General features: G+C 41.8%; 1 protein-coding gene across 6 annotated transcripts in view; it reads left to right on the forward strand.

Moving 5' to 3' along the window:
- The window catches only part of TRIM2 (tripartite motif containing 2), a 146,102-nt gene that overhangs the window by 71,137 nt on the left and 52,684 nt on the right, over positions 1-22,281 (forward strand). For 4 of the 6 annotated variants that reach the window (XM_090036429.1, XM_090036426.1, XM_090036431.1 and 1 more), the window contains exons 2-3: positions 13,777-13,958; positions 18,278-18,515. In XM_090036429.1, coding sequence (XP_089892555.1) covers positions 13,825-13,958; positions 18,278-18,515 — 372 coding nt within the window. In that variant the 5' untranslated portion in view covers positions 13,777-13,824. Of the gene's footprint in view, positions 1-3,274; positions 3,420-7,529; positions 7,549-13,776; positions 13,959-18,277; positions 18,516-22,281 lie in introns of those variants that run through there. The other 2 variants (XM_090036428.1, XM_090036430.1) reach the window with 2 other exon arrangements.

Here is a 22,281-nt window from a genome sequence, read left to right on the forward strand (position 1 = left end):
CAACCAGGTTTATCTTAAACCAGTTTCAGCCATTTTGAAATTGGTTTATGTGTATTGAACTTCTGCTCTGTTACAGGCTTAAACTAGTTTCTGATTACAGGAGTTGCACACAAACCTGTTTAAGTACCTAGCCTGAAAGGAGAGCTTGAAAGCTACTAAGTCAAACCCATGTCCAGCTGGTTCTGGGCTGCAGAGTGGACAAAGAGGTGGAAGGCCAAGGAGGGACACTTAGAGAAGGAATGAAGATGTATTCTTTGAAAAGGATTAGCCTTCATGCTGGGGACTGCTGTTGGACTTGCCTAGCATTTTCAGTGTCATTTGCTCTATTTGGAAGGTACCTAGCATCACTGAAAACATGGTCCGAAAGGCCACATTTCAAAGGTGCTGCGATGCCTACAGATGTAGATAGATGCTTTCAAAACTGCCTCTACTTCCTGTAGGAACAGTGAGTCATTGACAGTGCTGTTATATAAAATGACATTTTAGAACAGGTACTTAGAGAAGCTACAATGAAATGAGATAATCAAAGCAAACTTGGTACTCCTACTCCAAGGTGTGTGTAAGAATAAACATTGATCAAAGGTCTTTTGGATTTTTAATACAGAAACCTTAGCCTACTTGGCTGGATAGCAATCATAGCTAGTATTCATTCTTTTTCTGTCCTTTTAATAAGAAATCAAACTGATTTAAAAAAAAGTAAAGCATTAAAAATGTAAAGTAGCAAGCAAGGAATTTGTTTTAAATTTATTTCCTTTCCTGTTGGCTGTTAAAAGCAACAACACAGAAAGATACAAACACAGAAATGGGGAGATAAAGGAAGAATAAAGGCAGAAAATGCAGTTGGCATTCCTTGTGTGACTTATTTCTGATGGTGCTGCTGAAAAAAAGGCAGGCACAGTGCTTGATCTTACCAGCCCCTCCAAGACCTGGCAAATGTGTACCAGGCCCTGGTTAAGACGTTGCTTTTAGCCATCTCTAGTAACAACCCATGTTGCAAAAGATGCTTTCTTGGCAATGTAAGCTAGACTCTTAAAAAGTAAAAAGAGAGAAGAAATAATGTGGGCAAGGAAAAGGAGGCACAAATGAGGGACTGACTGCTGGAACTCAAGTCTCATCCCATGTGTTAGAACTTAGCTGAGATGACAAAATTGTGTGTGTGTGTGGTCCCCTCCCCACAGCTTGATCTGATCATCCCTGACCACCAGGATAACAGAAGCCCAATAGTGTCCAAGTAGTTTCCAGGAGACAGTAGCAGTGGTAGCCACAATGGTAGAGCTTGTTTCTTTCTTACCTCCTGTTCTCCTGGCATAGCTGTCAAATTAGAAACTCAAAGCAGGGGTGAAGGGTGAAATAGCCCATCTTCTCATTATTTTATTCACCAGTTAGGCCTCATTTCCAGCATGCTAATTTGGCTTAATTGATTTCTGGCCCTACGCTTCTCTTGTTTATTGGGCACAGTCTTAATACTGTCCTTGAGTTGCATCAGTTAGGCCCTTATGTTTAAACTCACCCAGTCTTTTTTATCTGTAACTATTGCTGACTTAAACAAACCGGACGCATTAGACTATTGGTGTTTTGGCCAACTTTTATATAACAGGACGCATTCGATTACTGGTGTTTTGGCCAACTTAAGAGTTTAGACTTCTGCACAGATAGTCTGCATCTAAAGTATTATTATACATACATGTTTTTAAAACTCAATGTTACTAACCCATGGAGCCCTGTGTTTTGCCTTGCTATCTTTGCTGTTTGTCCCAAAGAACAGGCCCGGGATTTCTCTTTATCCCTGCAAACCTAAGCTTCACTACCCTTATACTGGACCTTACAACTGCAGCAGGGGGGTCTCTGCCAGCTCCTGGTGGATTCCATTTGCGTCATGACAGAAGTCTAGGTTCCCCTTTCTTAGGATTGAAGCCTGGAATATCATTGTGCTCTTTACCATAGCCAACCAGTGAGAAGACAAAACAACAAAAGGATTTATTATATAGGAGGAAAGAATTATAGAAATAAAACTGGCCATAAATTTGAAGATCGAACAAAAGTCAAGTTTCTTACCTTCTCACCTGACAACTACCTAGTCTTTCAGAGAGACCTGCCAGTATTTTCAGTGATCAGCCTTCCCGCTGATCTTGCCATCCCTGACTGCCAGGGACCTGGACTCCTCCAGAACCTGAGAAAATCCAGAGATCAGGCATATCACACAGATTGCTCTTAAAATACGTTCAAGCTAGCCCTCTGCATCAGCATTGACCCAGTCGCTCAGAGTCAGAATCATTTAGAAATGTCTTGCCTTCCCCAGGCACCCAGAGCACCTCTGGCTGATGGGCCAGTTCTCTTGGATACCTGTGCTATTAAATGACTGTGTTTTTCCCATCACAAGCAGAAAATAACAGGTAGGCCCATTCCACCAGTGGCTCCTTCTGTTTGTGATTAAGAGGGCCAATTTTCTTTGCCCTGATAAGAAAATGGCCAGAGGTATTTAGCAGTTGTACCTACTCTCATTTCCATAAATAGGTATCCCTGAGTTCCTTTAACTCAACCATGTCCAAAATCATAAAACTGTAGATAGATAGCATACCATAATTATACAGTGACAAAATCAACATCAATGGATACAGCACAACATAAGCTTTTTGATGAGACCACATGCCATATCAGTTACAACAAACACAAAAAAATCTTTGTGACGCCCCACAGACCACCCCCCTTGTATATGGTGGAGTGTATGACACCCAGTTAGTACTGGGTTTAGTTGTTTTTTTAATTTGCTACTTCTGATCTTCAAGAAAAGGAACTGGAACTGAAGGGGGGAATAACAATAAAATGACAGAAGGAGCTACATTGTTGTTATAGCAAAGTGGGAAGTCTTAGCTTCATCTCAGTACGCAGGTGGCACATGTTATATCATGTTTTCTGTTCAGAACTAATTTCATTGACTTTGTACAGCACTGGGGGTAGAGATGGGGGTGGGAGGAAGGAAATCCCACGGGCGAGCAGCTTTTTGTAAAAACCTATTTGAAGCTGACTGCTAGTAAAGTGCAGCAAGATTGTTCATTGAGCTGTAAATCCATTTCCTTTTTGCTAGGGTTAAAGAAACCCACATGTCAAACATTAAACATGCAAAAACCAAAAATTGTCAAGGGAACTGCTGCAGCCATTCTTCCGACATTTGCATTGCCACTCATTTTTTATCACATTTTTATTTTGTTGAGGGAGAGGAGTTATTTGCAGAGCTTAAGGTCTTTACTGGCTGGTGCTTTCAGGAGCTAGTTATAAGAAAACTGAACTTTTGAGACACATGGTCCTTTATGTTGCTGACATGTAGTAGTATCTTTTAGTGAGAATGATTGTAGCAGTGCTTCTCTGACAGCCTTCTTCAGCCATATGTTGTGCTGTGGTCTCTTTTGGGATTCAAGGGGGTATGTAGTCATTACTATCAGTATTTCTATTTACAGGGAGCAGTAACTTGTATACAGTAGTTGTAGTTCTGTTGGTGATTTTGTTATATGTAAATTTTATGGTTGTAGCTATTGAGGGGGGTAAATAACTAAAAGCTGCTTGCGTGCATATCCCTGAATATTTTGTCTTTTACTTCAGGGAGTGTCAGTTGTGAATTCTGATGTCTTGTTTTTGTTTCAAATATGTCCTTTGTGCTATTGGCAGAAAAAGTACCCCAGATTGCCTTGCTAGGGGAGTGAAAGATGTTGATGGCTCTAAGTCAAACTCTCGAGGCAGGCTTTTAAACTATGAATCCTGGTGTCAGGTAACTATTTTTAGTTCACTGCTAAAAGAAAAATTGCCTAATTTACTTCCTCTGTCAGAGTTCAGTAAAGATTGAAGGAAGTGGTAGAGCCTTATTTGATACCAGAGCCTGCACACATCCCTAGCACATCATTTCTCACTGTAATCCATTTTACAATGTATTTTGCCACAACTGCCGCCTCACTGATTTAAAACCAGTCTGGCCAACACCATTAGACCTGTAGTGTAAATGGTATATAGAGTACTTTACTACTGTTTTTTATTTAATTATTTATAATATGGTAAGGTGTTGCTGTATAAGAAATAAAACAAAATTCCAACAGACTTTTTTTCCCCTAGGAAACTTGAAATGTTTTGACAGAAAATTATCTTCAATGGGAAATTATCAAAATGCATTGTGTTGCATTTTTATTCCGAATTCATATTATAATAAATGTTATAAATATGGAGATACCTTTATTTTTAATATGGTAATGATCAAAATATCAAAGATCAAAATATTTTAGTTCATGAAAAGTTTTGTTTTCATTTTGATTTTTTTTTTTAACTTTTCCTCTTTATTCAGGATAAAATCTCAGAATTGCCTCCCTCCTTTCCTGTAACAAACAGCTGTGTTTACATCTTACGGTTCAACCAGAGCTTTTGGTAGTGAAAAGCTCTCAGGAGCTGGTCACAGTACTATCTGCACTTGAGAGAAAATTGCAATAATGGAATCAAGTTTAGTTCATACTAAAATAACTTTCATGCATTTTACTTGATCAGCTCAGGAAAGGAATAACTGTATTCTGGAAACAGTGTCTGTGACAAGTTTCAATAATGATTTCTAAAACTATGAGGTCTGGTCTAATTAAGCCATGTTGGCACAAACAGAGAAAATGATCTTTTCTCTTTAATGTAAATGGGTCCTCGGAGTCCTGTTGTTTGTGAAAGCTCTGAACACATCTGGTAGCTGTAGTTTCAGGTATAATTTGTTTTTTCTTTTTCAAAATAAATTTGGCCTCAGTATATTTAAAAATGCAGACGCTATCTTGTATGCAAAAAATACCTCCTGCCATTGAGGCTACGGAAGGACAATGCTAATTTCTTTTTACCTTCAATTAGTAGGTCGTGTACACAACAGCATTCTCCTAATGACCTGCTCTGCATACCTGAGGACATAACATTGTAAATAAGCTTTGTGGCTGTTGGCATCTGACAAAGTATGCTGCTTGCCTATAGAAGCTTGTGCCTCTGAAACAGTTAGTCTCTAAGGCTAGGGTCAGAAATTATATATAAATCAGTATAAGTAATCGATAGGGATCCTGGTTTTCTCTGATAAAAGAAAATCCCCAATTTTCAGATTTAAAAAAGTAACCCCAAATCCACATTTTTCCATGATTAAAATGAAACACCGCAGATAGATAGATAGATAGATGTTTTTCATTTTAATCACAGGAAAATGTGGATTTAGGGTTACCCTTTTTAATTAAAAAATTGGGGATTTTCTTATATCAGAGAAAACCAGGATCCTTGGTGATTGGAAACTGGGTTAAACCTGTAACAGAACAGAAGTTCAGTGCACATACTGGTTTCAAACTGGCTGAACCCGGTTTAAGATAGAAATGGAGGGATGTAGTATCAGACTTAAGTGATTTAGATTAAACTTGTCTATTGAACTTCTGTCCCAGATCTCCTCCTGACTCAAGTTAGGTTGCAGTCTCCCAGGATGCCTTGGAACCCCCCCAACCCCCTCCCCGCCCCCCCACCAGGGCAGGTGGACTAGCCTCACTCAGCTGCATGGTTTGCTCAAGCCCAGCCAGGCTGGCTCCACCCTTGAAATGTCATAGAGCTGAGGCAGCAAAGCTTCTGCTTCCTAGCCTGTACCCTGCCTGGTGGGGTGCGGGGAAAGGGGAACAGAGCTTCCCCACCCAGCCCCAGGCCTGCCCCTGAACCCTGGTCTACCCAGCTGTCCACCCCCTTTCCCTTACACGGCCCACCCCTGCAGGTGGGAAAGGGGAAGCAGTTCCCCATCCTGGTGGCAGGTGCTGCCCATGGGGGGTGAGACACCACAGAGGGTCTCCCCTGGCTCATACGGAGTCCCCTGAACTCCAGCCTCTCCTGCTATGGGAGCCTTGAAGATTTTGCTGCCACTTCCTCCCCCAGGCAGTCCAGCTGCTGCTTGGCCAGTCACACCTCTCCAGAAAGGGGGCTGGCTGAGCAGTGGCCAGACGGTGAAGAGCAGGGGGTGGGGAGGAAATCCCTGCAGCTCCCATGGCAGGGGAAGCCAGGGCTCAGGGGACCCCAGACAGGCCAGGGGAAAACCCCTGAGGTGGCTCCCCCTGAGTGGGTGGCCCCTCGGTACCAAATGGGCACTTCCCCGTCTCCCAAGAAACAGCAGGTGGCTGGGGGGGGGGGTGCTGGGCAGCCAGTCAGGGATGGCCCCAGGTTGGCTGGGCTTAGCTGGCAGGCTGGGAGGTATGCTTTAGTGCCTGCTGCCTTTTGGCCTGGGCCAGTGCAGGCATCTGGCTGCCCTTCCCAACTGAAAGCTGAATGTGCGTTCGGTTTGTTATCGGTTGAATCTATGCAGCTTAGAAAAACCTGTGAAAAGTGAACCTTTTCCTCCTTGGGCTTTGTGACTGTCTGTACTTAGCCTAAGGTGCTACCCTGCCCCACCTTCAGCCCCATTGTTGTTATTGGCTAGTTTCATCCTACAGTCAGTAATAGCTTTCCTGTTCATTACGCTGTGATTTTTTTTGACGGGTAAATGGAGTAAGATAGAAGCATGTAACATGGCTCTAATGATAGTGAAAAAAGCCCCTAAACATTCAGCTGCGATTCTGTTGTGTTCTTGTTTGATAGTGTCAAAGGTGAAATCCCCAGTTTGTGGTGTAGGACATTTCTGCTACTTTTATATACTAAAAGTATTTTATTTTATTTTTAGAGATTCTTTAGCTCATTTTAAGCAGATTTGGAGCCACAGAATACAGTTTTTACATTGCTGAAAGTTGTGGCAGGAGATCACTATTTTTCATAGTACTCTGCATCTCGAAAAGTCAGAGTGAAATTCATTTATCTTAAACTGTTCTCTTCACTGTGAATGAAAGTGCTTTCGTTTTCTCTCGTGACTGTTCAGATAATTGATGTTGTATAATATTTACTCTCCCTCTGAGTTAAGTCCTAATTCTGATTTGCAAGTAATATTTGCATTTGTATTTCTTAGCTGCCTTGATATGCCAGATGCACAGTGGTAGCTGCCTCTGACTGCTAATCCTGTAATAGTGACCAAATTCAATGGCTCTTTGCTGAGCCTGAAACAGCTGATTGCTGACTAGGGAGGGGAAAAAAAAAACAGCGAATCTCATTGCAGCTCTCTGCTGCATCCCTATCCCACAATCCTTTGCACAGTTTGCTGCAGTCTTTCTACACAGGCTGAGTGAGAAAAAGATGTGCTAAATAAAGATTGATTGGTTCGAATCCTGAAGGGGTCTCCCACTTGTTAATGACCCAGGGGGGAAAAAATTCATGACAGCTTCACTGGGCCTCCTCTTGTTTCTTCTATTTTTCTTTCCACCTGTCCTTTATATGGAATGGAGCATCACTACCTAGAACAAAAATTATGCTGTGCCTCTAATAATGCCTGTGCTTTGATAGGGATTCTTTAACAGTTTCACTCCTGAAGCTCCTAAACTTGAAATAGTAACAGAATTATGTTTTGTTCCTTTGGATTACTGCGGAACAGCAGCTCCATCCCTGCGAGGAATTTATACTCAGCACTGCACTGATTAAGCTATTTATCTACAAAGATGGGTAGGTCTGAAATTTCAAGTTTGCTCAGTATTATTCTTGGTGGCTACTCCTCCCTCTGTGCTGGCTCCCTGCTTGTTCTTTATGATGCTGCATGCTTTCAGAAAGGAAGATGCTTGCTCTGTGTTTTAAATAACAAGGCACCAAACTGTACGAGAGAGAAAAGAATGCAAAAATGAGCTTAACAAGCCTTTTTATACAGTGTGCTAGGTTTCTATAGGATGGTGGTGGTTAATTTACTCAGTATTTTAACCTAGTATGTTTTAGAATAGACTAATCTGGGGCTTCTGCTGTAACTGGATTAAATTTTATCCTTTTATGCTTATAAATGCAGGCTGGCAAAGTGTCTGTTTTAAGGAATTCTGCCCCAATCTTCTCCTATCTGTGAACCAGCGTTATTTAGATTCCCCCCACCCCTTCCTACAGAACGCCAGGCCTGACAGTTCCATTGCAAACGTTGCCACTGGAAACCCATTCGTTCATAATACATGAATAGACCCTCTGGGTTCTGAATACCATTGATAAGTACCAGACGAACAAACAGCAAACGATATGGTCTGTTCTGACAGTTCTTGCAGTCTGAATCTAGTCATCATTGTGGCTGGGTGGAGTTCTGTGATAGCACTATATCCAAAAACAGAGAGTTCTGCTCTTTTATTAAAAACTCCTATAGTATTTAACAGTTATAAGTTTTCTATGGGGTTTTTTTAAACAGTGCAATTTAATTGAGAATGAAGTTCTTTGTTTCTCAAGACTGGTTTAAACCAATCTATAGAAAGAGTATTGGTTTTGATGTAATTATGGATGTTTTGAAGACCAACTCAGAAAACACCTTGTTTGTAGAAGGCTAACAATCGTAGCCGTTCTATAGGAAGTTCTGGTTTGGAAGGGTGTGGCTGAGTCATGATATTCCTTCTTGAATTTATGGATGCTTATTGGGTTCAGGTTCTTACATTTTACATTATTCTACAGGGCCCAGTGTTTTTTGTTCTGTGCTGTGAAGGATATATTTAGCAAAAAATTATAAGTGTATTTTCTAACAGAAAGATAAAAAATGGAAATAAAGTGATGTCATTTTCAGGAAAGCTGCGAATGAGTATTGAATGGGTGACAAAGAGTGCTTGCTTTTTCAGAGCTCTTGTTCTGGAATAGGTTTAGAGAAATACAAATCAGGTTCACATGGGTGGGTGGGGTCCTTTCTCCTCTGAGTCTATTAAGCTACAGGTTTAGATAGATAAATATATTGCATGTATACATATTGATATCCAAAGCCTTATCTTAATTTTCAGTGGTGACGGATTGTTAATTCATATTCCAGTTGTTTGTGCTACTAAATTATGGGCACCATTATTAAGCAGTGAAGAAAAAGTTTTGTATGTTCTTTTGAAACAAAACAAGTTTTGTATGTGCTTTTGAAAGTAGTAGTCTGTAACTGAAGGTTTATAGAATGGCTTTTCCTGAAAGAATAATATTTGGAGGCTTATTGTTTAATTTAAACCATATTACAAGAGCTCAGGGATCTGGGACAAAAGTTCAATAAACTGATAAAACCTAAATCAGTTAAATCTTATACTACATCTATCCAGGTTTATCATAAACCAGTTTGGGCCATAATTTTGTTTGTGAATAATTTTTTTCTGTGTTGCTGATGATGAGTTAATCCCCAAAGGATGTCCTGGAGATGCCAGTGCAGCATGTTTGTAACTATTCCCATTACCCTAGAAATAATTAGTCACATAGAATATAAATAAAGCCTACAACTAAACATACAGCTTGAACAGTAAAATCTGAGTGTCTCAGCTTTGAATTTGTAATAGTTGCTTTGCATATGATATAGAGGGCTATACTAACAATTCTTACAGAATACTATGGGCCAAAATATAAACTTTGTGTTACTCCATTGAATCCTAGGTCCGTGTGATAATCATCATAGACAACTTGGGTTACTGTTTTCATTTTGGAGAGCTTGCACTGGTGTAAAAATATGTCAATGTAACTGAAGTCATAGAATCATAGAAAGTTACAGTTGGAAGGGACCTCAGGAAGTCATCTAGTCCAACCCACTGCTCAGAGCAGGACCATCCCCAACTAGGACATCCCAGCCAAAGATTTGTCAGGCCAGGTTTTGAAAACCCCAGGGTGGAGCTTCCACCACCTCTCTGAATAACCTGTTCCGTTGTTTTACTACCATCCTAGTGAGAAAATTCTTTCTAATATCTAACCTAAACTTCCCTTGCTGCAACTTGAGACCATTGCTCATTGTTTTGTAATCTGCCACAATTAAGAGCAGTCTAGCTCCATCTTCTTTTGAACCCTCCTTCAAGTAGATGAAGACTGCTATTAAGTCTGCTCTGTCTCCTCTTCTCTCGACTAAATAAGCCCAGTTCCCTCAGTCTTTCCTTATAAGTCATGTGCCCCCTCACCATTTTTGTTGCCCTCCACTGGACTTTCTCCAATTTGCCCACATCCTTTCTGCAGCGAGGGACCCAAAACTGAACACAGTACTCCAGATGTGGCCTCACCAGTGCTGAATACAGGGGAAATAATTACTTCCCTTGACCTACTGGTCTTTTGTCTGGCCTTGCTTTGCCCTTTTCCTGTCCCCATTTTCTGTCCTTAATACTCACCAGCCTTCTGTACATTGTCTGTGTGTTTAATACTATTCTTTGGAGTCCAAGCTTCTTTTCCCCTAAACCTGCCTTGGAGACATTGGTTTAGGTGAGCAACAATTCCAAGTGTACTTCTGATTTCTTAGTTTATGAACAATAACAAATTTTGTTGTTGTGCTGTCAGATTGTATTCCACCCCCTCGGCTCCATTATGTTCTTTTTGCTAAAAGAAATATCAGCAGACTTCAGCCATAGGGGTGTAGGATGGGCTTACTCCTTGACTCTGGGGACATTCATTTTCTTTAAGGCTATGAACAGATGTTGCATTTATTGCAGGGGAAGGTCTTTTGTCCTAGGATCATACAGACATACATGCCCTATGTTTCACTTCTTCGCGTCTCAGTCATACATGCCCTATGTTTCACTTCTTCGAGTCTCAATGAGGTATGGTGGATAAAATGTAGTAACACTTCTTTCCAGAATGTCCTGTTGTACATCTGTATGGCTATTGTAGTTCATTCCAGGGACAGGACTGTGTGGTCTTGCTGTCATCTACTGACAAAGGAGCATCAATGCAGATTGGAAAGGGAACATGTGTAATTGACTGTGCTGCTCCTGTCTGTGTACAGCCATAGTTTGGGGGGTTTTTTCTCTGAATAAGTTTCTTGATCCTTCTGCTTCCCTGTCTGCTAACTGCATTTGCTCATGCTTCCTGCTGACAGGAGGGAATGTGTCATCTTCGTTGTCTGTTACTTTTAAGACTTCTGTCTAAGCCAACTGATTGCATTCTTAATTTGCATCTATTAGGGTAATATCTAAGCACTTTCTTCCATGCTTCCCAAACCCACATTCTGGGCATGTCTGCACATGCATTTAGGCATGCCTGAATTTAATGTGCATTAACTTAATGCGCATGAAGGCAATTTAGGCTTGCATCCACACATGCATGCATTAAAGCATATTAATGCTGTGTACATGGACTGACGTGGGATTTAAGTTAGCCAAAAGTCAGTCTATACATGTTGTTAATGCACCTTAATGTGTCTACATGTGCATTAATGTGCTTTAGCTATTTGTACCTAAATATTATACCTGCTTTCGCAAATAACCTAAAATTGCCATTTCTAAGGTGCATTAAGGGCGTGCATGTATACATGTGCCCCCTTAATGTGCCTTAAATCAAGCTAACATGCCTTGTATCAGCATGTGTAGACACGTCCTCTGAAGACTAAACTTCTTTCCCTTATGGAGACTAAATGTGTCACACCTTAGTTGTTATGGCTAGGGACAGAAATACATGTAAGCTGTCATAAGCCATAAGAAACTGGTTCAAACCTGTAACACAACAGAAATTCATTGTACATAAACTATTTTCAAAATGGGTGAAACAGGTTTAAAATGAATATTGATAGATGCAGTATCAGACTAAACTGATTTAGGTTACATCAGTTTATTGAATTTCTTTCCTAAATTCTCTCCAGATTGAAGTTAACTCATAGTCTCCCAGCATCCCGGGATGCTTTGCACCTACCCTGCAAAGCCACCTTGCAGGGTGGATAGGCAAGCTAGACTTGGCCCAAGCTGTTTGCTCCAGCTGAGCAAGCTCAAGCACCCCAGACGAGCCATGGCTCCATCCTGCACCCCACCCCAGCTGGGCAGCACCTGCCTCAGCCCTAGCCCCTGCCCCTGCCCCCGCCCTTTCCAGGTATGCAGAAGGCATGTGGCTGCATTTCCAGAATAAAAAATGAATGTCTGTTCACTGCTTATTGATTCAGTCTACACAGCTTAGATTAACCTGCGAAGATTGAATTGATATCGATTCTATCTCGGGCTTTTTGACTGTCTGTACTTACCCTACGTGCACTGACAAGAAAGTATGTTATATGAACTATTTTAAAACTAATTTTCTGCAAGAACAATTTGGCTGAGTAAGGCAGTTCAGGATGGAAAGTTGTTGAAGCAGTGATGGTCCAGGAAACATGTGAGATGCAAAACTTTTTTGTAATATTTTTTATTGGACCAACTATGTAGTCTGGAGAGCTGTCAGAGAAGTTTTTGCACATCAAGTTCTCTTCCTCAGGTATAAGGAAGAGTCAGGCGCAGGTCAAGCACTTCAAGCATAAGCCCTTTCAATGCTTTAGGTTCTTGACAAAGGTTGGGCACAAACCAGTCTGAAATCCTTTCCATCAAAGCCCTGTCTTTAAAATGATGTTGGATCAGAATCAACCTTGTACTTCTCAAAATGCAGCTGCAACATGTTTCTCTAGAGTACCTATTTTGACTGGAGGTGCACCGATGTATCGGTCCGACATTGGATCAGCACTGATATAAAGACAATTGACTGTATCAGAAATCAGCGTTTTATCCCTGATGTGGCTAATAATTTGGCCAATAAATGCCCTGTGCATGTGTGCAGCTGCAGTGCAGCGTGTAGGCAGCGCAGCATGTAGCACAGCCCGGCATTGTGGACAGCTGCATCCACCTGGTAAGTCTGTTGTGGGGGAAAGGGAAGGGGTATGGGGGGGCAGATTGAGGCACCCATGGAAAGGGACGGAGTGGGGCTGGGGCAGGGGCTGCCCAGCCAGGGCAGGGTGAGGCATGGGATGGAGCCATGGCTCGTCCAGGGGGTGCTGGGAAGGGAAGGCAGCTTCTGCTGCTGCACACACCCCAGAAGGGCATAGAGGGTGTGTGCCCCCCAGATCTCCATGGGGCAGGGTGGGCTGCCACTGCAGGCTGGAGCCAGGGCTGCACTGGGCTCTTCCTGGAGTGGGGCTGGGCCAGGCTGTGCTTGAGGCAGGGCAGGCGGCAGCATTGGCAGGCAGGGTTGGGGGGGCTATGGTGAATTTTGGGGTGGCTGAAGCCCCTCCCCCAGTAACCCCTTTCCCAGTGCCACTGCTGCCTGCCCTGAGCACAACCCAGCCCAGCCCCCCACTGGCAAGAGCCCAACGCAGCCCTGGCCTCAGCCCACAGTGGCAGCCCGCTCTTGCCCCACACAGATCCAGGGGCACCCCCCACATGCCTTCCCGGGGTGTGTGCAGCAGTGGGAGCTGTTCCCACTTCGCTGCGCCACCCCCCCCCCACCCCAGACGAACCACAGCTCCGTTCCACACCCTCCCCTGGCTGGGTAGCGCCTGCCTCAGCCCCAGCCCCTGCCCCAGCCCTACTCTGTCCCTCACCTCAGGGGCCTTGATCTGCCCCCACCCCGCCAGGCTCCTTCCCTTCTCCCGCCCCTTCCGTCACAACAGACTTACCAGCCGGATACTGCTCTTCAAGCTGCTGGGCTGTGTATTGGAAATCAGATGGCTATCAGCCGATATGCCTCCTTAAAAAATGGTATTGGCCCCAAAAGTCTCTATCAGTGCACCCCTAGTTTTGACCTAGGTTCTTATTATTTATAGTGTAGTAGAAATGTCTAACCATTTCCAAGCTCTGTGTCGTAATAGAGCATTTTAAAGGCTTCATTCTGGCCTGTTCTGATTTAAATCATGGGGGCTGGACTCAATGATCTTCCAAGGTCCCTTCCATCCCTAATGTCGATGAAATGAAAATATTAGCTCCCAGATCAAGATGAAGAGTATTTGGAGCTAGATGTTGATTTGGGGTTTTTTTCCCTTTGTTTCAGCACCGTGCTGGGTAGAAGAAAACGGGACCCATATGTCAGTGGTCTAGGATGGCCAGTGAAGGCTCCAACATCCCAAGTCCTGTGGTCCGTCAGATTGACAAACAGTTTCTGATCTGCAGCATATGCCTGGACCGTTACAAGAACCCTAAAGTACTTCCCTGTCTGCACACTTTCTGTGAGAGGTGAGAATTTTCTTCCCATTTGTAACTCTAATTTTTCCCCACTTAACTATCATAGACTTTAGCTCTTGGAGATCTTTAGCTACTTTTTAATCAATAATGACCCTTCTTCATCTCAGGTTGGAGACAGTGCTCTTCATCTGTAAAAATTAAATGTGAGTTAAGTTAAAAGATTAAAATGTGGCTATGGCTTGCTATTTTTCATATTGGACTGTAAATAGAAGACAGCTACAGAATGTCTGGACAATTATTACTGTTTTTTATAAACAGGTTATAATTTTCCTTCCCTCACTGCCTTTCTAAGTGCTTTGTTAAAAAAGAGCCATAACCATGCTCAGTTACAGAGGTCTGTAAATTACTTGTCTACATCAATTAAAAAATTGTGGTTGGTCTCACCCCATTAAAAAGGCTGAAATATTTTGCACATTAAGATTTCTAGAAAAAGGTAAACATTTTCTTACAGAAATTCTGCATACTGTGGATTTGATTCTATGTGCTCTGGCTTCACAGTGATGGAACTCCATTGACCTTAATGCAGAAGTCAAGGATTTTTGTGGGTGATACCTTTTATTGGACAACCTGTATATTTGGGAGGGATATAGATGTGCTTTTGCTTGAACTAATTCTTTCACAACCAGGACAGAAGCACCTCTGGCCACTTTCCTGCCAAAATAGATTACTAAAAGCTCATTTTTGTCCCTCCCAACTATATCCTATAAAAGATCCAGTAAAAGTTATCCACAAAAAACCTTGACTCTTGCATTTTTCCTGGACCATCCTGGCTACAATATCAGTCCAACTCCAATGACTTTAATGGAGTTACTCCTGGTATCATAGGTGCCAAGTACATGAGGGTCCAATGGCCATGGCCCCCCTTGGATCATATTTGCCCCTCACCCTCCCATGGGCTCTGCTCAGCTCTGCTCTGGCTGTGTTGCCAGGGGGAGAGGGTGGCATCATCTTCAGCCCCCCAGGGCAAAAATAAAAGTTGGTGCGTATGCACTGGTGTGAGAAGAGAATCAAGCCCACAACATTTAAAAATCCATTGTGCTTCTTATTCTAGACATTATTTCTAAATGTAAAGGTCTTGACATGGGAATGCACATTGCATGTAATACTGCTGAAAACTCTATATTTCCTAGTTTGCCTTAGATTTTAAAGAGCCTCAAATCTCATTCCTATGCTATCTGTATAAAAAAGAAGTAAAACAAGGGAAGCCAACAAATGGAGTTGCACCAGCAACACCATAAGAATGATGAGCAATCAGATAAGGATGTTAGAGTAATAGCCTCAATTTTTTATTGATTAGCCCATTATTAGAAGCAATAAAACTTTCTTTGTTGTTTTACTAAGCAGAGAAATAATTATCCCATTTTTTAATGTCCAAGTATTAGACATCTTATATAAAATATTAATAACTGGTGATGAACTATTCTCATTATTTTGCAGTTTGGGTGACTGGTGTAGAAAAATTTCAAAGGAGATCTGAAAAAAAAATCTGATTTCTGTTATGCTCTGTTGAATATACTGAGCAGGTAGCTAGCTATAAGCAGTAATATTGATGCTGTATTTTCCACCAAGTAGCAGAAAAAACAAATGGAAGTTATGGAAAAATCAGTTTAAAAAAATTCAGGCTACAAATTTGACTACAAGATCTGGTTTGTGATGGACTTTCTTATCCATGGTTCCATATATTAAATGAATTTAAGTTGAACAATGCTTTATGGTAGCATATAATTTAGGAAGTTTTAAAAAATGTTTTTTCCTAACCAGCTTTCTCCAATTAGATTTGCCGTGTTAAAAATTGCTTCTCTCAAATATGGTATTGGTTTTCCATAGTGAGCTGAATGAAATAATGTAGGTCCTTTGTAGAAGGCACACACCATGGAATCCTGGTTTCATTTAAGTCAGTAGCAAAATTCACACTGATTTCAGTGGAGGCAAGATTTTGCTCAGAATGTCATACGTATCTTGATTCTAAATTCTCTAGAAACTCCTAAAGTCAATTTTGGCTGTCAGTGAAACACTTTTATGCTAATCTGGTTATCTAAAGAGGTTGTATCTACCCCTTGGGGAATTCCTCAAATATAGGGCTGATGAATGCAACTTTCTTTAATGGAGAGACAGCAAAGAGACGTGTTGGGGAAGGATGAAGAATGGTCAGAGCAGAACTGTAAGACGTGAAAAGGGAGGATGGATAGCCACAGCCATGTTTTGTCACTCCAGATTAAAATATGCTTTCCAGACTGTACCTCCTGAGAAAGGCAACATGGAACTTGATCTGTAGCTCATTTAGTCTCTTGAAGAAGTGCCTTCTTCCACTTGAAGAAGGGTCTTTGAGTTTCTGACCACTTGAAATTGTTAGAGGAAGTTCTGCACGTCCAGATTAATTGATTGTAATGACAGCAGGGACCGCTGGACTAACACAGGGACTAATATCCCACCTCACAAGTCTAGTTGTAAACCTGTATTTTCTGTTTGTGCCAGACCATGTTTATTAGGGTTTTCTTTTTTAAACTTATTAAAAAATAAGATACTGTAAAAAATAAATTACAAAATAGTTTATTTTTTGTCTTGGAGCAAGTGTAATGATGCACATGGATACGGATTGAGAAATTTTTGAGATTCATTGAGATTTATGTCAGCATATAATCAAAAGCCAAATGCTGATCTCATTGAAATCAGCAGGGACGCTTCCAATTGTTTTCACTTGGTTGTAAAGTATTAAAACAAAAAATGTAAATTAAAATGGAATTTATAAGGAAAAGGAAATCTGTAGCCAAATAAAAAAAGGAAGACACAAATATTTGGCATAGGAACATATTTGTCATTGCATATCAACTCATTGGTCCATCTATGGCAGAATGCCTATGGTGTCTGCCATTTTAAGAGATGGAATAAGCAGCTGGCATGTCTGGCCCTGTCTCTGATGAGCGGCCGTTTTAAGGTTCAGGGCACCAGGGCTGGAGGCAGTGCTTCTGTGGAATGAACGTCTCCTGGTACAGCTGCTATTCCTGCAACAACTTGGAGGTGAGGGAGAGGCTATGGGGAAGGAGGAGGCCTCTTGGTCCTGGTCATAACTTGAAACTGCACCCTGCTGGGGAAGGATGACCTGGTGGGGCTCCTGGTGGTGTGGGAGCCCCCAGGAAATGCCAGACCAGTTACCTTCCCTGTGAAAGGCAAGGAGGGGTGCCTTAGGCCTAGCCCCTACCTTTGGGCAGGTTATTTAACACCAGAGGCAGTAGACGGCCAGGTGTGCCCAGGTGTGGCCACCTGAGCCCATGTGGGGTGCAAGACGCTGGAGAGTGAGAGTTCTGGGCCAGGCACACCCAGGGTGCACCTGAGCTCACTGGGGTGTAAGACCTGGAGAATGGGTGATGGGGCCAGGCACACCCAGATGGGCACCTGAGCCCCAGTGGGGTGTACAACCCTGGAGAATGAGGTGAAGCCCTGAGAACACGGTTTGCAAGGTCCTAGTAAGCCTTCAGGCTCCTGAGGCCAAAGGTGAGCCAGAGGCCAAGGAAAGACCCTGAAAGTGAGGGGCATGAGTATGGGCCTGAGGAAGAGGCATTATGTTCTGGTGTGGGGCCAGGCCCACAGTTGAGCAATCACTCAATCAGTGCACAGTGGGGTAGCAGGAGATGCCTGAGAGACTGCACCGGGCCTGACCGAAGAGCGGAGAGCTAAGCCCAAGACTGGGTGAGAGCCAACAGAGTATAAGAGGTCCCGGGGAGACAGGGGTGGTATGAATGTGGCCACCAACATGGCAGTGTGAGAGAGACACAACGGTGTGTCTAGTTGGTCCTGGCCAAGCGCCAGTGATTGAACAGCATGTAATCCGAGAGGCTTGGGATGCAGTACAGGGATAGTTAGAGCTGCATACATAGGCCCAGGAGAACAGGGCATTCAAAGGGCAGCCTCCCGCCTAATTAAGACCATAATTATTTAACAACAAGTCATGGCATAAGAGAAAGTGGGCAGCAGGTGGGAGACCAGTACTGTGGCTGGTTGGGGTGTTCCCACCTTGCTACACCATCATTTGCAGTTTCCTCCACTCTCAGATGGTATAAAACCGTCATAATAATGTCAGCAAGTTGCATAAATATTGGTGTGTAGAGGTGGAGAGAAAGAGGAGAAAAGGTTTAAGAAAAACATTCCTTCCTGAGCTTCATGATCCTCATCTTTCACTTGGAAAATGACTAATTTCCCCCTTACTAGGCATGATTACAGGTGTTACAAGTTAGAACAATTCTTTTAAAAATACAAAAACCTTTCCATTTCAATGATACTCGTTTTTTTCTCTCAATGTTTCCTCATAATAGGTGCTTACAGAACTACATTCCAGCCCACAGTTTAACACTTTCTTGCCCAGTGTGCCGCCAGACCTCCATTCTGCCAGAGAAAGGTGTTTCAGCACTCCAGAACAACTTCTTTATCACTAACCTGATGGATGTCCTGCAGCGAACACCAGAAAACAGCATTGAGGAGTCCTCCATCTTGGAGACTGTCACAGCTGTTGCTGCAGGAAAACCGCTGTCCTGCCCCAACCATGATGGCAATGTAAGTGCAGTGAGCTACTGTAATGCATAACAAACTAATTACATTGGCATTTAATGGCTGTTTTTTAACTACAGTCTGAATATATTTAACTATAGTCTGAGCCCCAGAATTTCTTTCTCTCTAATATATATATATATATATATATATATATATATAACCTAATATTTTAAGAAGCCGCTAGAGGTATATATATTATAACCTATAATGATATATATTATCAATATTCTTATGTGTATTATAGATGTTTTTATACATAATAGATTAGGTTTGAACATTTTACAGTATTCAAAGTAATCTGTCTTCTTACTGTTCAGCTCAGTTGCTATTGTCTCTCTAATATGGTTGGTGAACTGCTTGTTTTCCAGAGCACACTGCAACATAGTTACCATTCTAGCTGTACTTCCTGGTTTTGCTGAGTTCACCCACTCAGGAGGCAGTTCATGTGCCCTTACCTATCCAGAAGCAGATTTTTAATTCTAACACTCTTAAACTGGGCCCTGGGTTCTAAATTCCCATGTGTCAACCTCGGGTATCTGCAAAAGAATTAAAAGGCGTATCCTAAACAATTCTGTTTCTTCATGCTTTTTTTTAATTTCATACAGTCCCCAATTAAAGAACATAAATATACAGTATTAATTAGTAAATGTCCCAATAATGGAGTCAAGATACAGTATGCCTAAATTATTACAAAATAGCTGCAGTTCTCTCATGCACTCAGTCACTTAAACATTTGGAAATTATCTATGATTTGGAAGATAACGTTGCAACTCTTCTCTCTTAGCCCTGATCATGCATGCATATAAAGCAGCCCAGTTGGCAAAACTTATCCTTGCTGTGCCGTAAAGTGAATGCTTTGTTTGTTATAATCCAAGAAATTTGTGCCAGAATTTCAAGGTCACTTTTTGCAGACCGTTTTATTCATGACTCAGTTTAGATATTGTCATAATAGAAATAAGTGCTTTATCTGATACTGGTAGTACAGAGCAACAATTTTTCACCCTGTCATTACTGATCTGCTAGATTTAGATTGGTGAACAGACCTATTGTATGCTTCAGTGATACTAGTTATTGATTGACCAAAGTATTCATTTGTAGTTTTGTTTTGCACTTTTAAGGCATGTCCACCTCACCTCACAACTGTGCCAGAGACCTCCACAGAGAAGCATGCCACATGTGCCTCTGCACATAGTACAGAAGTACTGTAGCTGCTTTTGTGCAGAGCTGAGCATGTGCCAATAGTTTTTTCCCAGAGAGAGAGAGGGTGTAATGTAGCAGTGCAGTGGCTAAGTAACTTTTCTTTTGAGAGCTGATCAGTGCCATACCTAGACTACTGGTGGCCCCAGCTGAATTTTTAGTATTGGGGCCCCCCTTCACCAGAGATAATGATAATAATAATCGGACAATGGAAAAAAATTACCATTTATACATATAAACTGAACTTGTAGAAATCAAAACTCAGGATTAGGTATACATATATGTGCCATATTAAACTTTTATTTTTTTTTGCGATTGTAATTTTTTTTTTTTCGTTTTCGGGCCCTCTTTCTGTTCAGGCTCTGGGCAGCGGCCTGGTTCACCCAGGCCTGTGTCCAGGTCTGGAGCTGGTTCATACAGAGTGGGCACAGTGTACCTTACTGCAGCATTCACTGCATCTAAACCAAGGTGGTATAGACAGATGAATTGCCCAAACTGAGTGACAGTCTGAGTATTGCAGCAAAGGTATGAGAAAGCTCTGGTATAGTCAGGTTTGCGAACACCTATTTGTTTAAAAGACAACTCTTTGAAGACCTCTGTACTGCACATACCGTTTCTTGAATTTCTTTAAAATTTAGTGTGGTGCAGGTTGTTTTGGCTTTCAAATTTGGAGGAATTTGACCAAAGGACTGCTAAATTACAGCACACCAAAAACAGCTATTTCTTATAATTGACAGATTCTAGCTTTTTCACTCAATTCAAGACCAAACCTTGCCTCTTATACCCAAAATAGCGCCAGTTATCTGACATTTAACTTAGCTGGTGTTTGGTACCCACTACCCCTTCTGAGAAGCAAAATTAAAAATTATATTTCAAATAGGAGTTTGGTTCTCTGGACAGATGCAAACCAGATACATTATACTATGCAGGCCAGAATTAGTGACTGAAAGGCTTCCTACTATGCCAGTGTTCATTTGGCCTGGATAGGAAGGTATGCAATAACCAGGGAATCTGATTTAAATTCAGGTGTTGTCAGTTCAAATCTGACCCTTAGTGGAAATATGGAGAGGGTGGAAAGATAAGGAAAACCCACTGCTACAATTCTCTGTCAAAGAGATTTTTTGGCGGTGGAGGGGAGGGAACATAACCTAAGTACAGCACACCACTTAGAATGTATTCAAACTGGTTTTTAAGAGAAAAGCAGTTCATATCACTACCTTCTGGGAGCGATTAAGGGGCACAAGAGTAGGAGGATTAGGAGAGAAGGGTTTAGAGCAGTAGTAAAGGGCAGGAAATAAATGAAGTGGTAGAGAAGGGAGAAGGGGTTGGGCTCTCAGGTTGTGGGCAAGGTAAAATTGAAACCCTGGGAGAGGTAAGAGCAGGTATATGGTGGTTTGGTTTTCACAAGTTAAAGTGTTTATTGAAGTTGATATTTTTGAAGAGTAACTTTAACTCTGTGCAATGAATTTTTTTTTGTCATTAGACTGAAAAATGAAAACACTAGTGAGAACTTTTGTTTTACACCCTGCCTAATCAATAGAAGAAATTGATAAGATAATACTTTTAGTTTCTTATTTGTTTGAAAGTAAGCAACTATATCTGTGCTTGACGAATTTACTGAGGGAAAGCTAACAAGATAACTAGTGCTTTAGTTTTGGGAGTGGTAAGTAACTATTATGTAAGATAAATCTTCTCTTATTAAGATTGCCTGGCATTACCCATTGTAAATTGCTTATTACTGTGAAAGACTTTGCCTATTTGGGTTGAAAATTTCTATTTAGGTGGAAGCAACTGCTGTTGGTTATTTATTTCAGCTAAAGTGGTTTAGCTGTTTCTAGTAGAAAAAAGGGAAACACAGTGTTTTACCCATGTCAAGATTTTCTGGAAGCCTTTTCTTTGATCAACTCTAGCATCTTCATGCTTTGGATAAAGCACCGGGTTGCTAACTGTCATCAAATTTACTGACTGTCAGTAAAAAAAAAAAATCAGGCTAAAAATAATTGTCAGTAAAGTTAGTAAAAAAACTTTAGCTATCAGTAGAAACACTAAGCAGCCACAGCTTGATTTGAAGCTCTGGTAGAGCATAGCAGCACCACCTGGTGTCTGAGAAGAAGAATAGCACCCCGCAGAGAGCATTCTCTCATCCATGTGCTGCTGCTGTGTCCCGGGCTGTCTGTAATACTACTGGGTTGTAGGTAGGCTTCTTTGGGGCTCTGTGCTGGGATGGGAGGAACAGAACCACTGGAGGATGGGCTGGGGGGGGTAGCATGGTGTAGGGTACAATTGGGGGTATGGGGATGAGCAGGGTGTGGGGGCAGCACTCTGTAAAACCATTGCTGCAGTCAAAGCAGGGTTGCCAACCCAAGAAAATTCGTTTTACTACAAATGTTTTACTAACAACAAAGCTTTTTTTACTATGATTAATATTAAACCCCTGAATTTAAACCCAGCCTTCTAACTGGGGCCTGGCAGATGAGTTACATTTACATTATGTAAAACATATATTGGTAAAATCATGTGCCGGTAAAAAAAAAAAAAAGTCTGGCTGTCAATAAAAAGCTTGCAGATTGTC

Source organism: Crocodylus siamensis, chromosome 2 (assembly GCF_052110815.1).
Source record: "Crocodylus siamensis isolate JL-2025a chromosome 2, ASM5211081v1, whole genome shotgun sequence".
Lineage (NCBI taxonomy): Eukaryota > Metazoa > Chordata > Crocodylia > Crocodylidae > Crocodylus > Crocodylus siamensis.